This window comes from Lithobates pipiens, unplaced genomic scaffold (genome assembly GCF_037356315.1).
Source record: "Lithobates pipiens isolate NorthernLeopardFrog02 unplaced genomic scaffold, aLitPip1_a1.2 Scaffold_27, whole genome shotgun sequence".
NCBI lineage: Eukaryota > Metazoa > Chordata > Amphibia > Anura > Ranidae > Lithobates > Lithobates pipiens.
The window spans coordinates 186,997,700-187,024,557 of NW_027507788.1; the positions used below are offsets into that span (position 1 = coordinate 186,997,700).

Consider the following 26,858-nt stretch of genomic DNA (forward strand, 5'->3'; position numbering starts at 1 on the left):
GCATCTTTGGGGCAGTTTGGGAGCGTTGTATACAGCGCTTCTAAAATGTCACTGCCCGTTGCAATGAATAGGTAGCGCTTCTGAAGTGCTTGAAAAGCGATTTGGAAGCACCGCAACACAGGCAGGTTTAACCCCTTCTTCAGCCACTAGCGGGGGCTAAAAGTGTCCCGCTAGCAGCTGAAAAGCACTGCTTAAACGGCGCTAAAGCGCCACTAAAACAAGCTGGCATTTAGCGCTAACACAGTGTGAAAGGGGTCAAAAAGTGGAGATACCTAAAATAATTAATAGTTGTTCAGTAATAGCAGTAGATGGAACGGGCTAATATTCGCTATTGTCTTCCTGATTCTCCTCCCGGCCAATCGTGAAGCCGGTCCCGGGACCCGATTGGCCAAGAGGAGAAGCGGTTGTATTTGCCGCCGAGGAGGAGGAGACGCAGGGGAAGCCACCAAGGAGGAGGAGACACAGGGGAAGCCGTCGAGGAGGAGACGCAGGTGAACCTGTCGAGGTGGAGACGCAGGGGAAACCGCCGAGGTGGAGACGCAGGGGAAACCGCCGAGGTGGAGACGCAGGGGAAACCGCCGAGTTGGAGACGCAGGGGAAACCGCAGAGTTGGAGACGCAGGGGAAACCGCCGAGTTGGAGACGCAGGGGAAACCGCCGAGTTGGAGACGCAGGGGAAACCGCCGAGTTGGAGACGCAGGGGAAACCGCCGAGTTGGAGACGCAGGGGAAACCGCTGAGTTGGAGACGCAGGGGAAACCGCCGAGTTGGAGACGCAGGGGAAACCGCCGAGTTGGAGACGCAGGGGAAACCGCCGAGTTGGAGACGCAGGGGAAACCGCCGAGTTGGAGACGCAGGGGAAACCGCCGAGTTGGAGACGCAGGGGAAACCGCCGAGTTGGAGACGCAGGGGAAACCGCCGAGTTGGAGACGCAGGGGAAACCGCCGAGTTGGAGACGCAGGGGAAACCGCCGAGGTGGAGACGCAGGGGAAACCGCCGAGGTGGAGACGCAGGGGAAACCGCCGAGGTGGAGACGCAGGGGAAACCGCCGAGGTGGAGACGCAGGGGAAACCGCCGAGGTGGAGACGCAGGGGAAACCGCCGAGGTGGAGACGCAGGGGAAACCGCCGAGGTGGAGACGCAGGGGAAACCGCCGAGGTGGAGACGCAGGGGAAACCGCCGAGGTGGAGACGCAGGGGAAACCGCCGAGGTGGAGACGCGGGGGAAACCGCCGAGGTGGAGACGCGGGGGAAACCGCCGAGGTGGAGACACGGAGCTGGAGACTTCGAGGAGGAGACACGGAGCTGGAGACTTCGAGGAGGAGACACGGAGCTGGAGACTTCGAGGAGGAGACACGGAGCTGGAGACTTTGAGGAGGAGACACGGAGCTGGAGACTTTGAGGAGGAGACACGGAGCTGGAGACTTTGAGGAGGAGACACGGAGCTGGAGACTTTGAGGAGGAGACACGGAGCTGGAGACTTTGAGGAGGAGACACGGAGCTGGAGACTTTGAGGAGGAGACACGGAGCTGGAGACTTTGAGGAGGAGACACGGAGCTGGAGACTTTGAGGAGGAGACACGGAGCTGGAGACTTTGAGGAGGAGACACGGAGCTGGAGACTTTGAGGAGGAGACACGGAGCTGGAGACTTTGAGGAGGAGACACGGAGCTGGAGACTTTGAGGAGGAGACACGGAGCTGGAGACTTTGAGGAGGAGACACGGAGCTGGAGACTTTGAGGAGGAGACACGGAGCTGGAGACTTTGAGGAGGAGACACGGAGCTGGAGACTTTGAGGAGGAGACACGGAGCTGGAGACTTTGAGGAGGAGACACGGAGCTGGAGACTTTGAGGAGGAGACACGGAGCTGGAGACTTTGAGGAGGAGACACGGAGCTGGAGACTTTGAGGAGGAGACACGGAGCTGGAGACTTTGAGGAGGAGACACGGAGCTGGAGACTTTGAGGAGGAGACACGGAGCTGGAGACGCAGAGCAGGAAACGACTCCGAAGTGGAGACGCAGAGCAGGAGACGCAGAGCAGGAGACGCAGAGCAGGAGACGCAGGGGTGGAGACGCAGGGGTGGAGACGCAGGGGTGGAGACGCAGGGGTGGAGACGCAGGGGTGGAGACGCAGGGGTGGAGACGCAGGGGTGGAGACGCAGAGGTGGAGACGCAGAGGTGGAGACGCAGAGCAGGAGACGCAGAGCAGGAGACGCAGAGCAGGAGACGCAGAGCAGGAGACGCAGAGCAGGAGACGCAGAGCAGGAGACGCAGAGCAGGAGACGCAGAGCAGGAGACGCAGAGCAGGAGACGCAGAGCAGGAGACGCAGAGCAGGAGACGCAGAGCAGGAGACGCAGAGCAGGAGACGCAGAGCAGGAGACGCAGAGCAGGAGACGCAGAGCAGGAGACGCAGAGCAGGAGACGCAGAGCAGGAGACGCAGAGCAGGAGACGCAGAGCAGGAGACGCAGAGCAGGAGACGCAGAGCAGGAGACACCGAGGGGGCTACCTAAAAGGGGGTAAGTGCGGGGTTTGCCAATTGACCGACCGAACGGGTTTGACTGATGGACATACAGACCGACCGATTCTCGACCAATTGCATCTGTCATAAAAGGGAAAAATCAAATAAATCAAATAAAAAAGAACCCTAACTTTCAGAAGTAAAAAAACAAGGCTGTGATAGGGGTGATTGGCCAGCCAATGCATGCATATCAGTAGAAGGTCCACTGATGGGTTCCTGAGTGGGGTCAGTCTGGTCATTGGGTTATAAGCAGAGGGCTACACCAGGAAGCAGCTAAAGGCTGCAATATGAAATGATTATTAGACCAAAGTTACTTCAGGATAATGGAGATGAGTCAAATGCTTGTGTTTGGTACTGGCTCTGATGTGCTCACTATGCCCACTGCTATATAACGATTGATTTGTCTATTATAGTTACACAGGCTGTCAGAGAAGACACATATGGGAGTCATGCTTGAGATAAAGAGACGCTGCACAGAGGAGAAGATCCGCTCTACAGAATCTGGCCTCCTTTATCTCCAGGAACCAAACGCCACGTCCTCCTCACCTTCACCTGGTTCATGTGAAGACCCCAAACCTGCACACCCCGAGATCTGATACAGAGAATGTGCTCTGCTGTGATGTATGTGAGCAGACATTAGGAGACACGTGTTTAATGGCACATCGGTCTTTTCACGTATCTACGTGTACAATACAACTTCTAGAAAAACACCAATATATAGCGCTATATGTTGTAGATTATGGCCAGATAGGCCAAATGGAGCCAGAACTGCCCACACTGCGAAGTATGAAGGTTTACGCTGAGTTCGAAGGTCTTTTTTTCCATCATAAATCCAAAGGGGGTTATTTTTGATTTAGGACTGTGCAGGCTTATACAGACAGCTTCTTTTGTGCCATCTGCTTGCTTGATGGACAGGGCATCTGTAGCATAATGATGGTAATTCACTATCCAATGCGTAGTCCTCAGGTGACACACGTGAGACGTGACACAGGAAGCTGCAATGTTGAACTAGAAATATGGATCTCACTTCCCTGACTGTGCAGTGTGGTAGAGGTGTGTGATTCACAGCAGTGTCTCAAGTTGTTCATATCATCATCAGCATATTATCATCATATTTTAGTTGTGTATTTTAGCTGGTTGCTGAGAGGTGTGCCTTTTATAGCTGCAAGCCACTGTTCAAAAACATGAAAGCAAAAGGATAAAGTATAACTAAAAGCATTTCTGGGATCATATTCAAATAGTAAGTTACATACATAGGGTGCACTTACACTGCAACTGTTTTATGTGAACCTTGCAAGGGTCCAATTGTCACCCCTACCTTCTCCCCCGCTGGTTTGCACTCACCTTGGATTGTAAGTGGTACTGGGCACACTCCCCTGCTAACCAGATTAGTGCCTTTCATGTACTCTTGTATGGTTTGCGCTCACACTGCAGTAACCTTCTAGGGTTGCCACTTTTTCTTCAAGCCAAACCCGAACACTTTAACGGCGCACAGCAATTGTTGTCTTTTTATTTTTAGTTTACACTATAGGATCACAGACCTGGGACATCTTTGGGGGCTCCAAAGAAAATAGTAATGCGACTTACATAGTGGCCCCTTACCCCCCTGTCAAGCCCTGTTCCGGACCACATTCCTCTTTCAATGTGTCCGGGTTTCAGGGGGGACTGAAACCCGGACACATGACTCAAAACCCAGACTGTCCGGTTGAATCCCGGACATGTGGCCACCCTAAACCTGTCCTGGACCAGAAGTGAACTATGCAGTTTGAGTAACCAGTCCCGAGCATGGTTTGGAACACACACACTACACAAACAAACCAGCCCAAGAGGCTGAACTGAGCCCAGGTCCAGTTCAGAGTGCTAGTAATGGCACTCTTAACCAGTCCTGGCACAGTTCACCTGTGATCTGGTATTGTGTGCCTGAGCACAGTTGTCATTATAGGGGACTGTGGAGTGAAAGTGTGATCGCTGGTCTGGTTAGCAGGTGAGTGTGCCCAGTAAGACCCCTTTTACTCTGGGGCGCTTTTCAGGCGTTTTAGCTAAAAAAAAATGCCTGAAAAGTGCCTCTCAAGCCACCCCAGTGTGGAAGCCTGAGTGCTTTCACACTGGGGCGGTGCCCTTGCAGGACAGGAAAAAAAGTCCTTCAAGCGGCATCTTTGGGGCAGTGCGAGATCGGTGTATGAAGCGCCTCTAAAGCACTTCAGCAGCACTGCAAAATGGACGCTATCAACCCTTTACTCGGCTGCTAGCGGGGGTTAAGATTGTCCCGCTAGCGGCTGAAAATCGCTGCTATAACAGCAAAATGCCGCAAAAACTAGCGGCGCTTTACTTTCTAATATCCACGCCGCCCCAGTGTGAAAGGGGGTCTAAGGGTCTAACACTTACTTAAAAGAGAGATATGGGATTTTTTTTTTTAAATCATACTTACCTAAGTGGAAGCTGCATCTAAAGCTGCATACACACTATACAACTTTCTATAAGATTTTTTCCTTCAGATTTACCAAAACCATATAATAGGAGTTTCAGTTTGTATGCAATCAGGCAGGCCCTTGCACTACATGGTTTTGGTAAATCTAAAGGCAAAAATCTGCAGAAAATCTAATAGTGTGTATGGGGTCTAAGACTGGGAACCAAGTGATCAGACACTGCTGATTACTCGGTTTTCAGAGCTCAATGAGCAGAGACCTGGTGACTGTCAGTCCCTGCTGTCTGCTCTGCACCCCCTCTGCTCAGATGTTCAGCGGCTCGGTGAGGGGCTGAGTTGGGTGCCGGTCCAGGGCTGTGAGTGGATCCCCAACCTTATAGTTGCGATCTTGCCCCTGGATCGGCGCTGTGATGTCAGCCGACAGCAGGCTTCAGCCCACTGTCAGCTGAAAAATGGGTCACAAGAGTGCAGAACAAACTGCACTCCTGTGGTCCACAGGAGAAGTACGACCAAACGCACTTTGGCTGTAGTTCTCCTTTAATAGTCAATGTGAGTGCAGACCAGCGGTGGAGGGGGGAGAATCAAAAGGGCACAGTTAAGTTTAAAGGGCCCAATGAGAGTACACCTTCAGTGCCTTCACAGAGAAAAACAATAATGCTTGGAGTTTGCTCGGCATGTCTGGTGAACCTGGTCACCTCTCAGCTCAGCCATCAGCAAGGCCCCATCCACAACATAACAAACACTGCAGCATAATGAATGTTTCCTGGAACTGGATGTGTGTAGAGTCATCAGATAAGAGAGGCATGCACAAGCCCAGTGCTGCTCCCAGGTACTCAACCCAAAAGCAAACATTTATTATAGTGCAGGCTACAGTGGTGGACCCAACCACCCCCCCCCCCCCCCCCCCAGCCTTCCCAGCCAACCAACCAAATGACCTGGCTATAATCATGTGCTTCCAAAAAATAAAAAATATAACATTGGAATCCATGCGTCCGGCGCCTTGCATTTAGATTAGGGGCAGACTCATGAATTGGGGGGGGGGCTCCCTTGGGCCCTGCATGAGCAGCTGCCGCTGGCAGCTTACCAATTCTCAGGTGCGATATTGGCATTCATTTTCATTTTTTTAGGCATTCTTTGTTTTATTTTCATCGGGTGATCCTGCCAATAAGTCTGTGGTTTTTCAAAAAACCCAAGCTCTCTTGCAGATGTATTTGTTACAGGGATGAGACAAACCATTTAACACTGACAAGGGTGCTTACAGGGTGATCAGCTATTATGTAAAACCTTTATCCCAAAAGGAAACTTTTTTTGTTGTTGCTGTAACTGATTATAAAGTGTTAGCTGGAGTTTGACTTTAGTTTGTTAATGTATTTAAATCTGCTAGTACAGCTAATACTCCCCCAGATTGACAGGTCTGCTGTGCTCCTTCATCCAGAGTGTCTCACCAATACAGGAGTGTGTGTTACTGGTTGGATCACCAGTTGAAAACGAGAAGAAAAAAAAAACAAATGCAGGCATCGCATTTAATGATTGGTAAGTCGCAATAAATTATATTTTGGGTTTTGCGTTTAATACCGCTTTAAACTCAGAGACCTGCTCAAGTGTACAACCAAACCTCGTATATAGGCGACACAGAAAACTTGCTCAGACAGGTTTAATAATGGCTGGTTTTATTGTTTTATATTGTTTTCACAAATACACATTGGAAACTGGAAATAAAACTTGATTGATGTTTTGTTTGTGAAACTTTGTAACGTTTCACTGTAAAATGATTCATTGCTAACTTTGTGTAAGAAATATTTCTACAAGAAACAAACAGAAATTCCCAGCACTGCTCTAGCTTGTCTGATAAAAGGTCCAAAAGATGGTAAATGAAATGTCCAGAATTGTGGAAATGAAAAGAGTTCTATACCTACGGTATCTCACAAAAGTAAGTACACCCCTCACATTTTTTGTAAATATTTTCTTCTATCTTTTCATGTGACAACACTGAAGAAATTACACTTTGCTACAATGTAAAGTAGTGAGTGTACAGCTTGTATACAGCCCCCCCCCACTCACCTCACTTTCCTCACCTTGTTTTCCTTCTTTCTTCCTCTTATCTCCCTTCTCCCCCCCCCCCTTTCCCTTCCCTTCCCTTTCCCTTCCCTTTCCCTTTCCCTTCCCTTTCCCTTCCCTTCCCTTACCCTCCCCTACCCCTCCCCCACCCCTTCTTCTCCCCCTCCCCTTCTTCTCCTCTTCCTTCCCCCCACCCCTCCCTCGTCCTTCCTCCTCCTCTCCCCTTCCCCATTTCTTTCCCCCCCCCCTTTCCCTTCCTCCCCCAACTCTCCTCCCCCCTTCTCCTCTTCCCCCTCCCCTTTTCTCACCCTCTCCCCCCCACCTTTTTCTCCTCCTCCTCCCCCCACCCTTTTCTCCTCCTCCTCCCCCTCCCCCCACCCCTTTTCTCCTCCTCCCCCTCCCCCCACCCTTTTCTCCTCCTCCCCCTCCCCCCACCCTTTTCTCCTCCTCTTCCCCTTCCTCTACTGACCTTACAATGGTGTTGCTTGGGTTTCCTCACCATTCTTTCACACCACCACTTGTCGTAACTTTATTATTTTTAAACCCTTTTTCATCAACTTTTTACCAGACATGGTCACTTGTAATCCCCCTTGTCCGCCTTGGGGGGAATTTTTGTTGAGTCCTGTCGCCAATTGATTACATCCAGATGGGGGAGCGTGTCTCTCTGTGTTAACTTTAATGAACTTTAATTGTAAAATGTTATTAAATGTTATTAAAATGCCTTTATGCTTTGTTTAAATGTATTATCTGTTCTCCAGACTTTTCCTCCTGAAGAAGTGGTCCATACTGTGAAACCGGTAAAGGACAAACTGATACTCCACCTCAACATTATTTCTACGATGGTTCCTTTTTTTTTTTTAATTATGTTAAAGCTTGATTCTTTTTACTATTGCTACTGGCTCATTGTATCAGTACTGTGATAGTCCATTAATCATTTTAGGTGGCCTGTTGTTTGGGTCAGCATCAGCAACTGCCCCCACATTTCCCACCTTTTCAATTTCCCATTGTATAACAGTGTAAATTTTCTGTCCCCTCAAAATAACTCAACACCCAGCCATTAATGTCTAAACAGCTGACAACAAAAGTAAGTACACCCCTAAGTGAAAATGTCCAAATTGGGCACAAAGTGTCAATATTTTGTGTGGCCACCTTTATTTTCCAGCACTGCCTTAACCCTCTTGGGCATGGAGTTCACCAGAGCTTCACAGGTTGCCACTGGAGTCCTCTTCCACTTCTCCATGACGGCATCACAGAGCTGGTGGATGTTAGAGACCTTGCGCTCCTCCACCTTCCGTTTGAGGATGCCCCACAGATGCTCAATAGGGTTTAGGTCTGGAGACATGCTTGGCCAGTCCATCACCTTCACCCTCAGCTTCGTTAGCAAGGCAGTGGTCATCTTGGAGGTGTGTTTGGGGTCCAGGTCCCCAAAGGGAGGAGATCATGCTCTACTTCAATATGTCACAGTACATGTTGGCATTCATGGTTCCCTCAATGAACTGTAGCTCCCCAGTGCTGGCAGCACTTATGCAGCCCCAGAGCATGACACTCCCACCTCCATGCTTGACTGTAGACAAGACACACTTGTCTTTGTACTCCTCACCTGGTTGCTGCCACACACGCTTGTCACCATGTGAACCAAATAAGTTTATCTTGGTCTTATCAGACCACAGGACATGGTTCCAGTAATCCTTGTCCTTAGTCTGCTTGTCTTCAGTAAACTGTTTGCGGGCTTTCTTGTGCATCATCTTTAGAAGAGACTTCCTTCTGGGATGACAGCCATACAGACCAATTTGATGCAGTGTGTGGCGTATGGTCTGAGCACTGACAGACTGACCCCCCACCCCTTCAACCTCTGCAGCAAAGCTGGCAGCACCAATACATCTATTTCCCAAAGATAACCTCTGGATATGATGCTGAGCACGTGAACTTAACTTCTTTGGTCGACCATGTCGAGGTCTGTTTTGAGTAGAACCTGTCCTTTTAAACCACTGTATGGTCTTGGTCACGTGCTGCAGCTCAGTTTCAGGGTCTTGGCAATCTTCTTATAGACTAGGCCATCTTTATGTAGAGCAACAATTCTTTTCTTTTTTTTGCAGATCCCCAGAGAGTTCTTTGCCATGAGGTGCCATGTTGAACTTCCAATGACCAGTATGAGAGTGAGAGCAATAACACCAAATTTTACACACCTGCACCCCATTCACACTTGAGACCTTGTAACACTAACGAGTCAAATGACACTGGGAGGAAAAATGGCTAATTGGGCCCAATCTGGACATTTTCACTTATGGGTGTGCTCACTTTTGTTGCCAGCGATTTAGACATTAATGGCTGTGTGTTGAGTTATTTTGAGGGGACAGCAAATTTACACTGTTATACAAGCTGTACACTCACTACTTTGCATTGTAGCAAAGTGTCATTTCTTCAGTGTTGTCACATGAAAAGATAGATTAAAACATTTACAAAAATGTGAGGGGTGTACTCAGTTTTGTTAGATACTGCATATATGAAACAGTGGAGTTAATTTACTAAAGGCAAATGGTCTGTGCACTCTGAAAGTGCAGTTGCTCCAGAACTTAGTAAATGAGCAGAAGCTCTGCGGACTTCCATCCAGTCATGTGTAAGCAAAAATGCTTTTTATTTTTTGTTATTTTCCTCGTATGTGATTGGGTATTCTTTGCAATGTGAAGCTTTACCTAATGTACTAAGCTCTGGAGCAACTGCACTTTCAGAGTGCACAGCCTATTTGCCTTTAGTAAATCAACCCCAGTGTCTCTTATATACTCCGTCTGCATGGGAATGGAAGATAAAAAATCAATGAGAAATGTCTGTAGTATCCAATGGAACAGACAGTCTGTTCTGGGGTTAGGGAACCCACACTGAAACAGAAGAGGGGAAGGGGAGAGAGGTGCCAAGCGACCAATAATGTAAACTCTCCCCTTCCCCTCTACAGGAAATGCTTGTTGATTTAGTTTAAGTACAGTATAACAAAAGGCAAAACCTTTTTTTTTTTTTTTTGATAGAGTGGAGAGGGATAACACCTATCCGTTTTTATTGCTGACTGTGTCCCCATTAGGGACATTCACCCTCTCTATTTGTCCATCATTGAAAGTAAAGAAAATCCCAAATTTTTGGTTGTCCCCAGAAATGTAATAGAGGGGAAATTTTCCAACGGTGACACTAGTTCTGGTGACCTGGGGAGCCCCAAAAGATTCCTTTTAATTTTTACGTGATTTTCTTTCACTTTCTATGTGGCTATGAGACAGGAAGTGAAGGGAAATCTCCCCAATGGGATACAAATGACAAAAAAAAAAAGACAAAACTGGTAATTTTTCCTATAATTCTACGTTAAGTTCTGGCTTGGTGCGTTTGAGATATTAATATTTTTTATAAGTAAACAAGTAAAAAGGTGCAAACAAAATAAATACAGAAAAAAGGCATTATATAAGAAAAGAAGCAATAATGCAACTGAAAAACGAAAACAGAAAATTGTATACTACTTACCGTAATTTTCTTTTCCTGGTGCCTATCCTTGGCAGCATATGTATGACAGTAGTCCCACCTACTTCCGCCCACAGGACCAGTGCATGGTTCTAAAAAGTTAACACCCACACAACAGCCCATTTCCTGTCCATCACTATGAACAAACTGGGTGGGTTCAATATGCTAACGTAGGAAAAGAAAATTATGGTAAGTAGGAAACAATTTTCTGTTTTCCCCGTGCCTCCATGGCAGCATACATGTGATAATCAATAACTAACTATCAGGGTGGGAAGCTTCAGCAAATTCTATCATAAGAAAGTGAGTAAGCTACTGGCTTCCTGCCAAAGACAGGAGCAATGGAGACTACTAAGCCCATCAGTAGTCCTGAAAAAAAGGATAAATAATATAATATAATAGTATCAGTTTGGCTCCCCTGCCTGTCATTTTGGCTGACATCTCTACATGAGGTTACCACAATGTTCAGAGGCTGCTGGAGGAACATAAAGCAATTACTTTCGGTTGTTGCAGCCCGACCATGTAGTGGGACCTTAGAATTAACTTTAGGAACCGCAAGGTGATTGTGCGCTGGAACCTTCTACCATTGCTGGTTTCTAAGGAGCTAGGTATAGCTACTTTGGCTAACTAATAGCTGAGTGTGGCCTCATTGATCTTGATGCATTGAAGGAGTACTTCACCGAAGTCGGACAAAGCAAGCTCACTGTGGGAAAGGCAAACAAACGCCCATAGGCTCTTGATGCCATGACACCAGCAAGGCTGTGAACTACCTGCAGCTCGAAGAGCTTCCCCAATAATTCTTATACCAGAAGCTGGCTTCAGATAAGGGCGAATGTCCGTCTGGTAGAAAAACAAGTACCATCCGTGATACCCTCCCCATCTGCACCATCATTCAAATCCCCAGGACAGGCCCCCAGAACACAACCCTACTCAAGGTGACACGTCCCCAAAGCCTGTCCCAAGAAATACTCCCCCCCCCCCAAAAAAAAAGTGCCAAATGTGGCAGTGGACAAGCTTGGGTGGAGCTCTGCTTTAAGTTTTGACTTTACTGGTAGAGTCTCTGAATTGTCCTGTCTGTCGTGACAGTGTGTATTAGACAGTTATTAAAAGTTACGTTTGTTATTGTGAAGGGTTGATAGGTTATAGGACTATCTGGTGGCCATATAACAGGTGTTAGGTGTGACCTCAACAAGTCACCTATTTGTCAGGTTATGTTACCGTTTCCCAATTGTTAGTTAGAGTTCTTATCCAAGCAAAGAGACACGGAGATATTATTCAGTATTTCTGCTCAGAAGTCCGTCGTTAACTCTGACTGTCTCTGACTGACTCTGGCTCTGAGGCTTCTTTATTACATCTTTTATAGACAGAAAAGGGCAAACATCAGCAAATGTAAAAAAACAACATTTTCAAAGAAAAGACAATTCTCCGGGTGTTATCAGCTGATAAGACAATCTTCTGGGCGTAGACTGCTTTTTAGGGCTGATGCGGCCTCTTCTTGATGAGTACGTGACTAAAGATGACTAGTCCTTATTTTAAAGAGAAGGATAGAAAAATACATGTATTTAGTAAGACATACGGTCAACCATTTTGTTTTGACACCCCTTAATCCTTACATTTCCCCCTTTGACATCACCCCTCCCTCTTGCCCTGGGTCCACCTGAACAAGTTGTAGTCAGCCTATATCCAGAGTACTCTCCCTGACCGCGAGTTGTCAGAGGGGTATACACCCATCCCCCTGGACAGTACCAACATCTAAAATTCAGGAAGAGTGGCTTTTCTGACAGATGGGTGATGTCAAGAAACTAAATCTACCTATCTTCACAAAAGTTCCATCTTTTCCGCATCATTTACCTTGGCTTTCTTGCAAAAGCACATGAGCAGTTTAAAGCATGCATAAAAGAAAAATACGAATAAGAGCACCACTATAATCGTCATTGCTGCCTTCTTAACCCAAGAGAATAACCCTGAGAAACTAAAAGTTCCACCAAACGGATCCCAGTCGCGACCAATATTTCGGGCCTTCTCTTGTAAATTCTTTACTTCCGTACGGTGTTGTGCAATGATGTCATAATAGTCAGGTACCTCAATGCTGGTGTTATGTATCCAAGTACAGCACTCATAGTCCTCAGTAGTTTCACAGAGTCCTGTCAGTGCTGCACTCATACTTTCAATTGCTAATTCATGTAATTCTAATTGTTGTCTGATGGCTCTGGTCTCCAGATTTAACTTAGTAATGTCATCAGAGTTTTTCTCCAAAACATCATTAATAATTCCTGTATAGTTATTTAGTCTTTTCATTAAGTCTATACCCCATCCTGTCCAGGACGGGAACCAAGCCCATGCCATGTCCTTCTTCAGGAATATTTCTCTTTTACTACGATACCTGAGGGGATATCTAGGGTGCATGCTAGCTTCTAATAGGTGATCACCTCGTTCATCACCTACTACTCCCATTACTGGTACTAAACTTGTGAGGTAGCACCATCCCTGAGCTCTTCTAGGTATCCAAGTATAACATTTATCCTCACAACAGATATATATATTGTTTCCTAGAGCTACTGATCTTGAACTGATATCATTTCTATAACGAGAGGTGTATCCATAGAGGGATAAGTTGGATACTAACCACCTAACATTATTATCCACAATGTTAGTGAGGAAGTCAGATAATGTCTGGTGTGTGCTGGAATTACTGGGATAGAAGCTTCCATTTAATACGACAATGGACAAATTAAACTTGCTGTCTTGGCATTCTCCATTTCCTCCCGTTGTGTTCCCTAAGCTGAAACACCAATCAGGGGAAAAGGCGAGACCATTTGACTTAAACATTACTGTCTCATTGGTATTTGTTCTAATTATGTTAATGCTACTGTTAGCAAGATCAGTATAGTTTATAGGAACTGCCATCAGTGGTATACTTGCTGTGCTGGGGTGTAATTTGCTACAAATCCAACATTTCTCATATCCTGACTTCTGAGCATAAGCATATTTAAACTTCAGTAATAACATTTTTTTAGAAAATCCTTCATCCTTGTGTATTTTACTCTGTGAGGTAACCAAACTATTAGCCAGGATTACTGAAACAATAAAAAGATACATGTTGTCATTTGCCAACTGGCTCCTTTTTACAATGAGAAGCGTGGATCCAGGTAGGTTTCCCTTCCAATTTCACTGAGGTTGCTGTAATCAATAGCACCTGGAAAGGACCTTCAAACCTTGGTTCCAGTGTCTTTCTGGTATGTTTCTTTACATACACATAGTCTCCTGGTTGTAGATCGTGTGTACCTGTGACAGAATTAGGGTCTGGAAGAGAAGAATACACACTCTTGTGGATTTTAGTCAGACGCTGTTGCAACTGTATTACATACGTAGTTAACCTATCACATTGTAATTGCATACTTTGAGGAAAATATAAACCTAATCTAGGTGCACTTCCAAACAGTATTTCATATGGGGATAACCCTGTTTTTCCTGTTGGATTATACCTTATGGAGAACAAAGCTAAAGCTAGGCACTCAGGCCATGGTTTGTTCAACTCCTGCATGGCTTTTTGTATTTTCAGCTTGATTGTACCATTTACTCTTTCTACTGATCCTGAACTCTGTGGGTGGTAAGGAGTATGAAAACTTTGTTGAACCCCTAACATTGCCATCACATTTTGCATTATTTCTCCCGTGAAATGTGTCCCCCTATCTGATTCTATTGTTTCTGGGAGACCAAACCTAGGTATCAGCTCAGTAATCAGTTTCTTGGCGGTGGCTTTTGCCGTAGCTGATTTCACAGGATAACTTTCGGGCCAGCCTGAAAATAGGCAGATGCACACGAGAACAAATTCAAAGGGGCCGCTCTTAGGCATTTGTATGTAGTCAATCTGCAGTCTCTGAAAGGGATATTGGGCCCGGACCTGATGTTTACGTGGGGTTTTCACTCTCTGTCCTGGGTTATTAATCAGACAGATTTGGCATGCAGCACAGTAGTTCCTTGCAGTACTACTGAATCCAGGGGCTAGCCATCCTTGGCTTACAATCCTATACATAGAATTGGAGCTGACATGAGTGGGTAAGTGAACAGCCGCTGCCATTGCGGGGTATAGAGAAGCGGGTAGACATATTTTGTCTCCTTCTCTCCATACATTGTCAAGGCCTGGTGCAGCTCCCTCCTTAACCCAACGGTCCTTCTCAATAGCCCCTGCTTGTTCCTGTAGTTCGATTAGCTGCTGCCATGTGGTTTCGGGCATACTCACCTGTACCGTGGCTAAGGTCTCAGGGCTTACTTCCCCTAGAGCTGCCTTCTTTGCAGTTAAATCTGCAAATGCGTTTCCTTTTGCCTCAGTTGTTTTTGCGCTCGTGTGTGCCGCTATCTTCATGATGGCTACTCTTATAACCTTTTGAAGATTGTTCAGGACTCTTTTGATTCCTTCACCATGTTTAACAGGTGTGCCTGCTGCTGTAAGGTAACCTCTAGCTTTCCATATGTGGCCATAATCATGTGCAACACCGTAGGCGTATGCGGAATCAGTGTAAATGTTCCCTTCTTGTCCCTCCAAGTGTTCTAGGGCTTTCTCTAAAGCGGTTAGTTCCGCTTCTTGTGCCGACATGTGTGCTGGTAGTGACTTTGCCTCAATTACCTGTGTGTCCGTTACCACAGAATAACCTGTGTGATATTTACCTTTGTCATCGGCAAATCTACTACCATCTATGTACAGTGTGTGTTCTGCATTTGCAATGGGTATGTCTGTGACATGTGGGAACCCCGTGGTTTCTTGTTCCATAAGTTGGAAACAATCGTGTTCATCAGATGTTATGTCCTGAAATGAAAGTGTGTCAGAATCCTGAGTATCTTGTGCTGTATCTACACCATTATCATCATTACTCCCCCCTGTCAAATCTGTCTGTAATGGTAAAAGCTGTGCTAAGTTAAAAGAAGTGCATCGCTGAAAGGTAACATTGGGGGGTAGGAGCAAAGTGCATTGTAGACGCAGCTGCCTTGCCATTGATATGTGTTTTGGCTGGACCTGTGACAAGATGGCGTGTATGTCATGTGTGGTATGTACCACTACAGGATTGTCTAAGACAATTTCTGAGGATTTGTCAATGATAATTGACACTGCTGCAACTGCTCGTACACAGGACGGTGATCCTCTAGAGACAGGATCGAGAGCCGCCGAGAAGTATGCTACCGGCCTTTGTTTGATGTGTTGTTGTGTCAACACCCCTGTTGCGTGTCCCGTGATTTCAGCAATGTACAAATGAAATGTTTTGGTATAGTCAGGGATCCCGATCGCAGGTGCCGAAATCAGTAACCTTTTTAAGGTGCTAAAAGATTCATGACCTGCTTCTGTGAGTACATAGGGTACTATTTTCAAGCAATCATATAATGGCTGCATCAGAGAACTGGCATGTGGTATCCATTGTCTACAATATGATACCATTCCCAGAAACATACGAAGTTGCTTAAAGTTACGTGGGATATTCATTTGTCTTATGGCCTGGACTCGGTCTTCAGTGAGATGTCGAGTACCCTGGGATATACAGTGGCCCAAAAAGACAACCTTTTTCTGACATACCTGTAACTTAGTTCTATTCACCTTGCACCCTTTTTCAGCCAGGAATTGTAACAATGAGAGAGTGGCTTTTTAAACAAGTATCGTTATCCGGACAACATAACAATAGGTCATCTACATATTGCAACAATACACAAGTGTCAGGCGGTAGCCATTCTCCCTATTTTTACTTTTTAAGGTTTAGTCAGTGGGGCATCGGACAAAAGACCGTCATAACCACTTATGGGTATGGTGTCACGGGACGTCATGTGTGGAGGGACTACTGAATCAGACAACAGACTGCGTGACGCTCCTGTGTCAACCAAACAAGGAATATGTTTACCTTCCACCTTCATCAACATGTGGAGCATTTTGTTCTCTGATTCAGCTAGGACTGGGGCAAGTCATGCGGTCGGATCGTCCCTATCATTGGTACGCCCCTGTCTGTAGTCCCTCGTGTCTCTGTCCGTGCTTCCTTCCTGTTCGTCTTTTATCCTTTTCCTACAGTCTCTTTTTATATGTCCCACCTTGTTGCAGTAATAACAGGTAAGAGGTTTACGGGAGGAATTCCCTCCTTCATTGACCCGGGCAACAGTGTTAACTCCCGGTGTCCTTCTGGGTTTAGTTTCTGCTAAATCAGCCTCTATGCCTTGTGCTTTCTGCAACAATGTTCCTCTGTCCCGTATGGCTCTCCATTCGGGAGTACATGCCTTCAGTTTGTCGCCTATTTGGGGTACTAGTCCTTCCATAAACTGTCGATTGAAAGCCCTAATGGTGACGGGTAAGGCTAAATCTAGACCTTCGTCAGCCATCATGCTTTCCATGTTGAGGTAAAATTCTGTAACAGTCTGACCTGGGGTCTGTTTTATGGGCGCTGTCGAACCCCTTTCCTGCTGTTTCCCTTGGCAAAATTCTCGTAACTGAGCAATAAACAGGGGTCTAGAGTCTATATGACGGGGGTGTACTCCTGGCGGATCTGCCGCTGGATCCCCTTGTGGTCTATGTGGAGCAATTTCATTCATAAATTGATTAAACATCGTTAGTGTCATTTTATGTCTACATAAATCTTCCCCATCTTGCCAAGTTGCTTCATGTGTGTCTAGTAATTGTGTCACGAATCTACAGAATGCGGCAGGTTTTGCTACGGGATCAGGAGCATTCTGTATTAATGCCATAAGAGTGTCAGCCGACCAAGGTGTCCATGTCCTCAGAACGACTTGTCGGGTCACTGTAGGTGGCTGTCCTGCTTGACCCGCATTTGGATTATTTACTTGTATTACCCTAGTCCGACTATGGACTGGAGCTACGGGCTCTGGTCTTTGAGCGCCGCAATGTACACATTCCTGTGCCCAGTCTGGGTTCTAGGTACCGCATACTCGGCATACCCATCCTCTTCCTCTTAAGGAAGGATAAAGTTTTGGTCTTTCATTACCTGGTGTGGTGATGTTATAAGGAGGTGGAGTATCTCCCGTATTAACCCTATCGCCGGGAGCAGAAGGAAGACTTTTGTGTCGGACCTTCATATCCCATCCACCCTTTTCCTGACAATACTCCCATCCCTCCTCTTCAGCCCTGTTGGAAACCTTAATTAAACATTGTATTTGTGATACCCATCTGTTCTGCAATATCTCTCCCTGTCTGTCTTTCTTTATTTCTTCCCAACCTTCTACACTTAATCCATTTTCTCCATCCATCCCCAATTTCTTGAGAATCCTATTTGTGCCCTGTGCCTTATCCTTCCCATACAACATTGTAATTATGTCTTTAACAGCATAACATTTCTGAGATTCCTCCTGGGGTTTACCATGTGTCTGGCCCATTTTGACAGTCCTGCCTAGGTGGCGTTTGGATCACTTACTAAGTGTCTCGTTGCCTTCTCCTCCTAGGGTGCCAAAATACTAAAAACCTCTCCTGGATGAGATCGAATTACTTTATATGCTAGCCAACTGACAAATATTATGACCAGACTGACAGCTACAACATATACAAGCATTCCCTTTTGGTGGCCAAACACATATGACTAGGTCTCCGGGCTTTGTGGAGACCTTATTTCCGTCCCATTACCATGGAATCTCTCAGCATTCGTTTCTTATTCCTGCTTTATCGAGGCAGTCAGGACTTATACTTTCAACCCGTTTTTAGGCTCATGAATCAAAAAGCGTATATCAAACTTAAGTGTCGGACCCCCAAAGTACTCTTACGAGTTAAGGGCGCATTCCGTTACCCATTGGGATGATATATGTTTCAATTCACACCATACAAACAGGGCTTATCTCAGTCACAACAGACAGATGACAAGTAGACAGACAAGAAACAACGGTAACATAAGCCAAAATATTAAGTTCAAGACCCGCTTACTACAGAGGTTGGTGTTTACCTGAAGAACAATTCAGACAGATCAGGTGGGCACAAATCTAAGAAGCACAGAGTTTATAAGAAAATAAAGCTTTTCTTACCTGCGCAGGATTTGTCTGTGGTTCTTGATGTGCCCGGCCTTTTTGTTCCGTCCTTATGTTCGTTCGCCTCTTGTAGTTTCTTCAGCGAGTCCCTATTCGCGGCGCCAGAAATGTTAGGTGTGACCTCAACAAGTCACCTATTTGTCAGGTTATGTTACCGTTTCCCAATTGTTAGTTAGAGTTCTTATCCAAGCAAAGAGACACGGAGATATTATTCAGTATTTCTGCTCAGAAGTCCGTCGTTAACTCTGACTGTCTCTGACTGACTCTGGCTCTGAGGCTTCTTTATTACATCTTTTATAGACAGAAAAGGGCAAACATCAGCAAATGTAAAAAAACAACATTTTCAAAGAAAAGACAATTCTCCGGGTGTTATCAGCTGATAAGACAATCTTCTGGGCGTAGACTGCTTTTTAGGGCTGATGCGGCCTCTTCTTGATGAGTACGTGACTAAAGATGACTAGTCCTTATTTTAAAGAGAAGGATAGAAAAATACATGTATTTAGTAAGACATACGGTCAACCATTTTGTTTTGACACCCCTTAATCCTTACACAGGTTATAACTGCATAGGTAACCAGACCCAGTGTGGATCGCTCTCAGTTTGCTGGCACCTAGATTGTGGTCCCACGTGCTGGAAAACCTTTGTGCTGGGTGAGGCTGAGAGTGTCTCATATTGGTGGCAGCGCTGTGTGAGGGGAAAGTGTTTGGGGTCTGACATCACGTTCGTCACAAAAAACATTCGTCTTTAGAATAGAACTCTAGGAGCCTCATAAAATGTGTGTAGGAGCTCTAATGTTTAATTTTTTTTTTAACTGTGTGTATGATATGTAAATGTAGTATGATGACTGTGTTGTCAGTATTTTGCATTGTTTTACCCTGTGTGTTTTTATGGAAGCAGCATGATGTCATATAGGAGAAGGAAGGAGACATGTCCCTTGAGGTACAACGGTCTGATCTCAGGGGGTATAAATTCGAGCAGACACAAGAATTCTGAACAGATCTAATGCTTTCCTGGCACCAATCCCTAACAACACCTTGGAGACAAAACTTAGTAAAGCCAAAGCTGAGCTGGCTGTATGCTGGCCCTTTCATTTAATAATCTATTTACTCAGCAATCAGAGGATGCTTGGTAAATAAGTACTAATGCAGTGACTGCTAATGGGTGGCTGTTCCATTCTCTCCCTGGTGATTGCTTCTGTTTGCTTCATAAACCAACTCGGTTATCAGCTCTTCTGTCCAGGAGGTGAGCCTGTGATTTCAAGTGCTCCACAGCTTCAAGAAAAAGACAGAGATGTTTATAAGGGTCCTCTATGGAGGTAGGTGGAAAATGTATCATCTTTCAGCACTTGTGTGGCCATACTGTGATGATAGATACGGTTATATACCAAGATTAACTGGGCCTTCTTTAAAAATATGAAGGCCAACATTGCTGACCAGCTGTCATGTCTATACACTGGCTTTTTCTTTTTTGGTACAAGTGTGCAGACGAGGAGATCTTTTAATTATTGTTCCATAATTATTTAGGCCCCTTCCTGACAGTGCTTGTGAGCGGGTCTTTCTGACTACGCCAAGTTGTGGGTCAGAAGCAGCATACACCCCTTTGAATTACTTCAGACCAGGCTTAGAATGGTTAACATAATTTTACTATTTTAATGCAGCATGATAATACAGCAAAAACAATGTCATTTCCCTGATTTAACAAACATGATGTAGTGGCCCAGGCATACCTCCGTGAGGTGGTGGGAGTCCATGTAGGCATTGTCAATGATTTGTATGCTGTCCGTGACTCCTTAGTGCTGTTGTAACACTCGCAGGTGGGTCTCCATCCCCTCAGTACTACCTAGTCCACTCCGACACCTGGCTCACCACCTGGTCTTTGCAGTTCCTTCCTTTATATTATATTATATATTACGAATTTCTGGCGTTCAGAAAAAAGCCCATAAACTCCACTGCTCATTAAAGCTAAAAAAAAACGTCCATGTGTGCATGGACACATAGGCTAACATAGAGTGGAGTTTATGGGCTTTTTTTTAAAAAAAAAACACCCAAACTCCAATAAACTGCAGTTTATGAGCACCAGTGTGCATGGAGCCTTTGTCACTGATCATAAACAAGTTCCCTCAACTCCAAAAATATGAACTCCACAGATGTAATTAAGAGTCTTGACACCCACTGCTAAAACAGACCTGTGCTTCAGGCAGCAGAATTATTTCTAAATCATTTCAGGGGGCCATATCTTGAGTATATATAAGGTATTATGGTATGGATGTGGAAGACTAGATCCTGTGTAGGTTATCAAAGAGACTTCAAACTTTTGCTTACTAGAGGGCCTCTGGAGAGACAGCGGTGATCACAGGATGACCAATGTTCATGAGGTGGTTCAGCAGCTTATCAGCTCCAGCAAACATAAGAGCCCTTCTCATATTTGGCTCCGTTTGCCTGAAGATGCTTTGATATAAACACATTTCACTGGTGAAGGTTGGCTGTATAAAACACTTCTGCCATTTTGTCGTTTCAAGTTTTAAAACGGATTTCTCTCTACAGATAGTGAAGAAATGCTGTTTAATATTAACTGCAAGGTGCAACTTCTGCTGGAAGGTATCAAGAGCAGCTGCCACTGTGACAGTGAAGGTAAAACCGGGGCAGAGTGTAACTACAAACAGGGTTCATTTTACCATCCTCTCAGCTGCCGAGACCCATGCCATTCCAGAGTCATATCCACAGCCATCTGATAAAATGCTCTTTGTGCCTGGAATAAGTCTCGCAGACAATGATGGACTTTTTTTTGTTTGTTGGTTTCTTCAGTATATGATCTGGGAATAATGCTCTTTAGAAGAAAGGACTTTTGGGTAATGTCCTGTTACGGCATACCTGTAGTGTGATTTTTTTTTAAGTAATCACATGGCCTTTGCCGAACCTGCCGAGCCTATTGGGTCTCCTCAGAATGGGCTTGTGGTTCTAGCCAGGGCATTTTGTCTCAGAGAATAGGTGCAGGTTCTCCTCTCTTCTGAGTCACCTCTTATCTCCTCCCCTAACCCCGTCCTGAGCATCGCCCTTTGGTTCCACCCTCTACCCACCTCCCAATACTGCCCTTTTAGAGAATACAGAACCAAGTATCATTTTGTGGTGCTAAGTAATTTGTTTCGAATTTGTTAGTGACAGCAAAAAAAAGAACTAAAATAGCGCAAACAATAGACCTCAACCTCCCCCCCATAACTAAATACCTCCTCAGCAAAAATAGACCACCCCAGCAACAGTAGATCTCTCAGTAGACAGCATTAATAGGCTCTCCAGGACCCAGCAATAATAGACCCCTCCCTCAACAGTAGATTCTTCCCAGCAACATGACCCCCCCCCCCCCACAGCAACACTAGATCCCCAGTAGCCAGCATCAATAGGCCCTCCAGCACACCCAAACTGCATTCCCCCACATTCCCGCTTAAATAAAGTCCTGGTTGTTTTCAAACAACTTGTCTCCCTTAGAGACAGGCTTATCTAATTTAAAATAGTGCACGGAGCCTACTATATGCCATACAGAGTACATAAGATGGACCCGAACACGCCTACAGAACGTCGGAGATGCTCTCACCCCAGGGGGGTTTTCATTCACATCTTCTGGTCGTACCCTGTAATCACCCAATACTGGGAGTCGTATTCTACACAAGGTCTCTGGGTGAGACCTTTGCCCCTCTATGCAGGTCTGCCTGCTGGGTTTGGTCGAGAAGTTGGCCCCTATGGTGGCAGAATGGATGTTGCTGGGGCTGCTTCTATTGTATGTCAGGAAGACAATAACACTTGCATGGAAAAAACCCAACGCCTCCAACGGTCTCAGCCTGGATGAAGCTGGTCGACTCAGCCCTGCCCATTTATAAGGACATTAACTATAACAGAGGGCGTACAAAGAAACTTAACAAAGTCTGGAATAAAGGGCTTAAAGATGACTATGGCATACATGTCAGATGTTACTCATTAAGGGGTAACTTGACTATGGTATTAACCATGGCTTGTTCCCTGCTATGCCAATGGCCCACCCCCCTTTACCTGTAGTGACCACGCCACACATAGCTGGGGTAAATTGGCTGTAGCAGTTGTTTTATTAATCAAATATATATAAATATCCAATTATTAACATAACAATAACCTTTTTAAACATAACATCAGCTTTATTGACAATAATGGAGCCCAAGGTCCCAATGGCACAAGCCAGAATCATACCTGCTAGTCCCTTCTAAGGCCTCCAGACGCGAACCACAGACTCAGAGACAACTAGCAGATACCTGTACCAATTGGGAGCCGTACCTCAGACAGGTTCCTACACCATACCTTTTAAGTGCCCACATAACCTAAAAGGACCTTGTACCACACCAAGTGCAACACTTTTTCTTGGGGACGCTCCAGTCCACCCAACATGAAAAATTACCACAACATGTAGGGCAGGAGGGTGGGAAGCTGCCCCGCTCACTCCGTTCGACTGAGGCCACCTCCTCCTGGTGCCCCGTCACCTCCCTTTCCAGGGCTCCGCCCCATCTCTGTCCCCCCACAGCGCTCCTCTTTCTCCTCCTCGTCCTATGCCCGTTTAACCCCTGTCATGCCCAGCACTCTGCTATGTCTTTTTGAGCTGGCTCTGGGCCTCTCTTTTTATGCCTGTGACATCTCTGACTAGTGGGGGGGGGGGGGGGGGGGGGGTGGACTAGGCCAGTGATGGCGAACCTTGGTACCCCAGATGTTTTGAAACTACATTTCCCATGATGCTCATGCACTCTACAGTGAAGTTGAGCATCATGGGAAATGTAGTTTCAAAACATTTGGGGTGCCAGGGTTCGCCATCACTGGACTAAGCCATGCCAGCTCACTGGGGATACATTTTCTGCTTGATCTACAATTTAGTACAAGGGTGTGCAGGTGGTCTAGCAAGTTTTGGCCCCTGTGTGGGTTTTTGTTTCTCTAAAAAAAAAAAAAAACTCAATAAAAAGATCTTAATAAAAAAATGTAAAAAATGAATAAAGTCCTGGTTGTAGCAGATTGTACCTTGTGCTCTGCTGATGTTACTCTGATCAATGTACCCTTTTTTCAACTGCAACAAAGGGTGAAATATGTTTGACATACAGGTTAAATGAATACTCTGATAACCCTGAGGTAATACTTTTATTTAGGAGAGACCTTGGGGCACACTGGTCAGTGGGTAGGACTCTATAACAAGCCACCTTTGTGTCTCACATGTGAATTTTGCAGGTGATGTGGAGTTAGCGGATGAAAGTGGACAAGTGAAAAATCTACTGGAAAATCAGCAGCGCTACGCCAATGAGGTGCTCAGCGAGAGAGAAACCTGTGTGCTGCTCGGTGTAACAAGTAAGTGGAGTATAATGTATGGGACAGGTCTGGGTCACTTGCCGGCTACTCCAGCCTCATCAATTTTATCATCTTTTCCCCATGCCCAGGGCTTCAGGACTCCTTGGATGTCATATTTACACCCTTACTGAATGATGACAACATTGTGAACTCTAAATTTCTTGGTAAGACTTGAACATTTCAGTGAAAGGATACAAACTGCATTTCTTTATACTAAATGTCATAATTAGATTGTAGCAGGAGCTGTTTTATGCCATGCATTATTGAGATTTTTGTTCCATCCCTATGCAATATTACATCTATTATGGCGCTTAAAGGATATGTTCACCTTCTGAACATGTTACACGTTAAACCCATATTTAGGGAATAACATGTTCAGCACAATCCACCTCACCGCCCTCACCCTTCCTTCCCTGTGACAACAAGCAGGGGTTCTTCTGCAGGCACTGTCACATTTTTAAAATGGCGCGGCTGTATAAGGGCTCTGCCCAGACAACTGTACTGTTCATTCATTGAGATCTATGAATGAATGCACTACAAGTCCCTTCTTCCACTGCAGCAGATGGTTTGTAGTTCTCAACCACTTAAAGTGGAGTTCCATCCAAAAATTGAACTTCCAAGGTGACCCCCTGACATGCCACATTTGGCATGTAATGTTTTTTTTTTGGGGGGGGGGGGGGGGAGCGGAAACCCTTTTTTTTTATTTTTTTTATAGGGTTTCAGCTCCAACATCCTCCCAGAGCACCACAGTGCTTGAAGTAAGTTCACCACCTCTCCCTCTTGGCAATCATCTCGGACATGTCACAGCTCCCAGATGATTGCTCGGCTAGTCACCACATGCAGCGCGGCTCACGCATGCCCAGTGGGTGCCTGGTATGAAGCCACAGCCGGATGCTCACAGTGACAATGCCACATCAATACAGGGCACTTTCGCCCCCTTCCTTCCCACACCATTTTTCAGCTTTCAGCGCTCTCGCAATTTCAATGACAATTGCGCGGTCATGCTACGCTGTACAGAAATTTAATTTTTAGCATTTTGTTCGCACAAATAGAGCTTAATTTTGGTGGTATTTAGTCAGGACTCCGTTTTTTATTTTTTGTGATATAAACGAAAAAAAGCGGAAATTTGGAAGAAAAAATTATATTTCCTTCTATTTTAAAAGAAATCCAATAAAAATCGAATTTTGTCATAAATTTTAAGCCAAAATGTATTTTGCTACATGTTTTTGGTAAAAAAAAATCCATTAAGTGTATAATAATTGGTTTATGTGATCATGGACATATGTACGCAAATGAAGATGTGTGCAGGTGATCATTGGGACATGTGATTTTAGTGGGACATATGTGGGGGACATGTGTTTTTATTATTTGGGGACATGTGTGGGGACATTGTGTGTTGACACTAGGTTGGTGATCAGTGAGTAAAAAGCTGTAAAAAAACAGCTCATACTCACTGATCACCAGCCGGCTGCAGCGATCCGCTCTCCGTCTCCTCACCGTCAACTTCTGTGTGAGGAGAGCCGATTGCCTAGAAACCGGCTCTGTGTTTACATCACATGACGGCTGTGATTGGACACGGCTGTCATGTGATCAGGAGGGCCAATCAGAGTCCTGCCGATCAGAGATGTGCCGTGTCCGGATGACATGAGCGCTTCGAGATTGCGCCACTGTGCGGGCACGCGCAGCATCCCCCTCCTTCTGAGCGACGTTCCTGAACGTCTATTCAGAAGGAGAAAGCTCCCACCCAGCCATATATGTACATTGGCCGGGTGGGAAGTAGTCAAAGAACCGAGCCTCTTTTTGAGATTTGTTGTTTACAAGTTAAAAACCTTTTTTTTTACTAGAAAATTACTTAGAACCCTCAAACATTATACATATTTTTTTCTAATACCCTAGAGCAGTGGTGGCGAACCTTGGCACCCCAGATGTTTTGGAACTACATTTCCCATGATGCTCATGCACTCTGCAGTGTAGTTGAGCATCATGGGAAATGTAGTTCCAAAACATCTGGAGTGCCAAGGTTCGCCACCACTGCCCTAGAGAATAAAATGGCGGTTGTTGCAATACTTTATGTCACACCATATTTACGCAGCTGTCTTACAAGCGCACTTTCTTTTGGAAAAAATACACTTTTTTGAATTAAAAATTGTGAAAGATAATGTTACTCCGAGTAAATTGATACCCAACATGTCACGCTTCAAAATTGTGCCCGCTCATGGAATGGCGACAAACTTTTATTCTTAAAAATCTCCATTGGCGACGTTTAAAAAATTCCACAGGTTGCATGTTTTAAGTTAAAGGGGATATCTAGGGCTAGAATTACTCCTCTTACTCTACCGATCGATGCAATATCTCACATGTGTGGTTTGAACACTATTTTCATATGCGGCATACTCACGTATGCATTCGCTTCTGCACGCGATCTTGGCGGGATTTATTTTACCTTTTATTTTTACACTGTTCTTTTAAAAGAAAAATGTCACTTTTATTCCTATTATAAGGAATGTAAACATCCCTTGTAATAGAAAAAAAGCATGACAGGACCTCTTAAATATGAGATCTGGGGTCAAAAAGGTCTCACATCTCATATTTACACTGAAATGCAATAAAAATAATAATAATAATAATAATTTTGTCATTTAAAAAAAAAAAAAAATGGCCCTTTAAGAGCTACAGGTGGAAGTGGCGTTTTGACGTTGCTTCTGCCCTACAACGTCATGGAGATGGGTGGACGCCATCTTCCCCTCACTCATCTCCATACCCAGCAAGGAAGAGCATCTAATCACCGCCGCCTCTGCCGATGGCTCCAGTAAGCGGCGGAGAGCACCAGAGCATGGCGGGAGGTGATCTCATGGCGCCGCAGAGACCACCATTATTGGAAACTGGACCTTTGGCCGGAGAAGAGGATACCAGTGTTATGGCAGCTAGCTGCTACCATAACAACGATATTCCTCTTCAAAGTTAGGACGTATATCGGCATGCGGTGGGCCGGAAGTGGTTTATGAACTACCAGGGTG

General features: G+C 45.4%; 2 protein-coding genes across 2 annotated transcripts in view; both read left to right on the forward strand.

Annotated features, from left to right (window-relative positions):
* The window catches only part of LOC143933007 (uncharacterized), a 46,335-nt gene extending 40,517 nt beyond the window's left edge, over window positions 1-5,818 (forward strand). Inside the window, exon 16 of the mRNA XM_077455924.1 lies at window positions 2,928-5,818. Coding sequence (XP_077312050.1) covers window positions 2,928-3,110 — 183 coding nt within the window. The 3' untranslated portion in view covers window positions 3,111-5,818. The remainder of the gene's footprint in view (window positions 1-2,927) is intronic.
* A 13,639-nt stretch (window positions 5,819-19,457) lies between these two features.
* Window positions 19,458-26,858, forward strand: part of LOC143934416 (uncharacterized protein CXorf65-like) — a 39,616-nt gene continuing 32,215 nt past the window's right edge. The window contains exons 1-4 of the mRNA XM_077458019.1: window positions 19,458-19,808; window positions 21,037-21,123; window positions 23,725-23,841; window positions 23,931-24,005. Of these exons, the coding sequence (XP_077314145.1) occupies window positions 19,784-19,808; window positions 21,037-21,123; window positions 23,725-23,841; window positions 23,931-24,005 (304 nt within the window). The 5' untranslated portion in view covers window positions 19,458-19,783. The remainder of the gene's footprint in view (window positions 19,809-21,036; window positions 21,124-23,724; window positions 23,842-23,930; window positions 24,006-26,858) is intronic.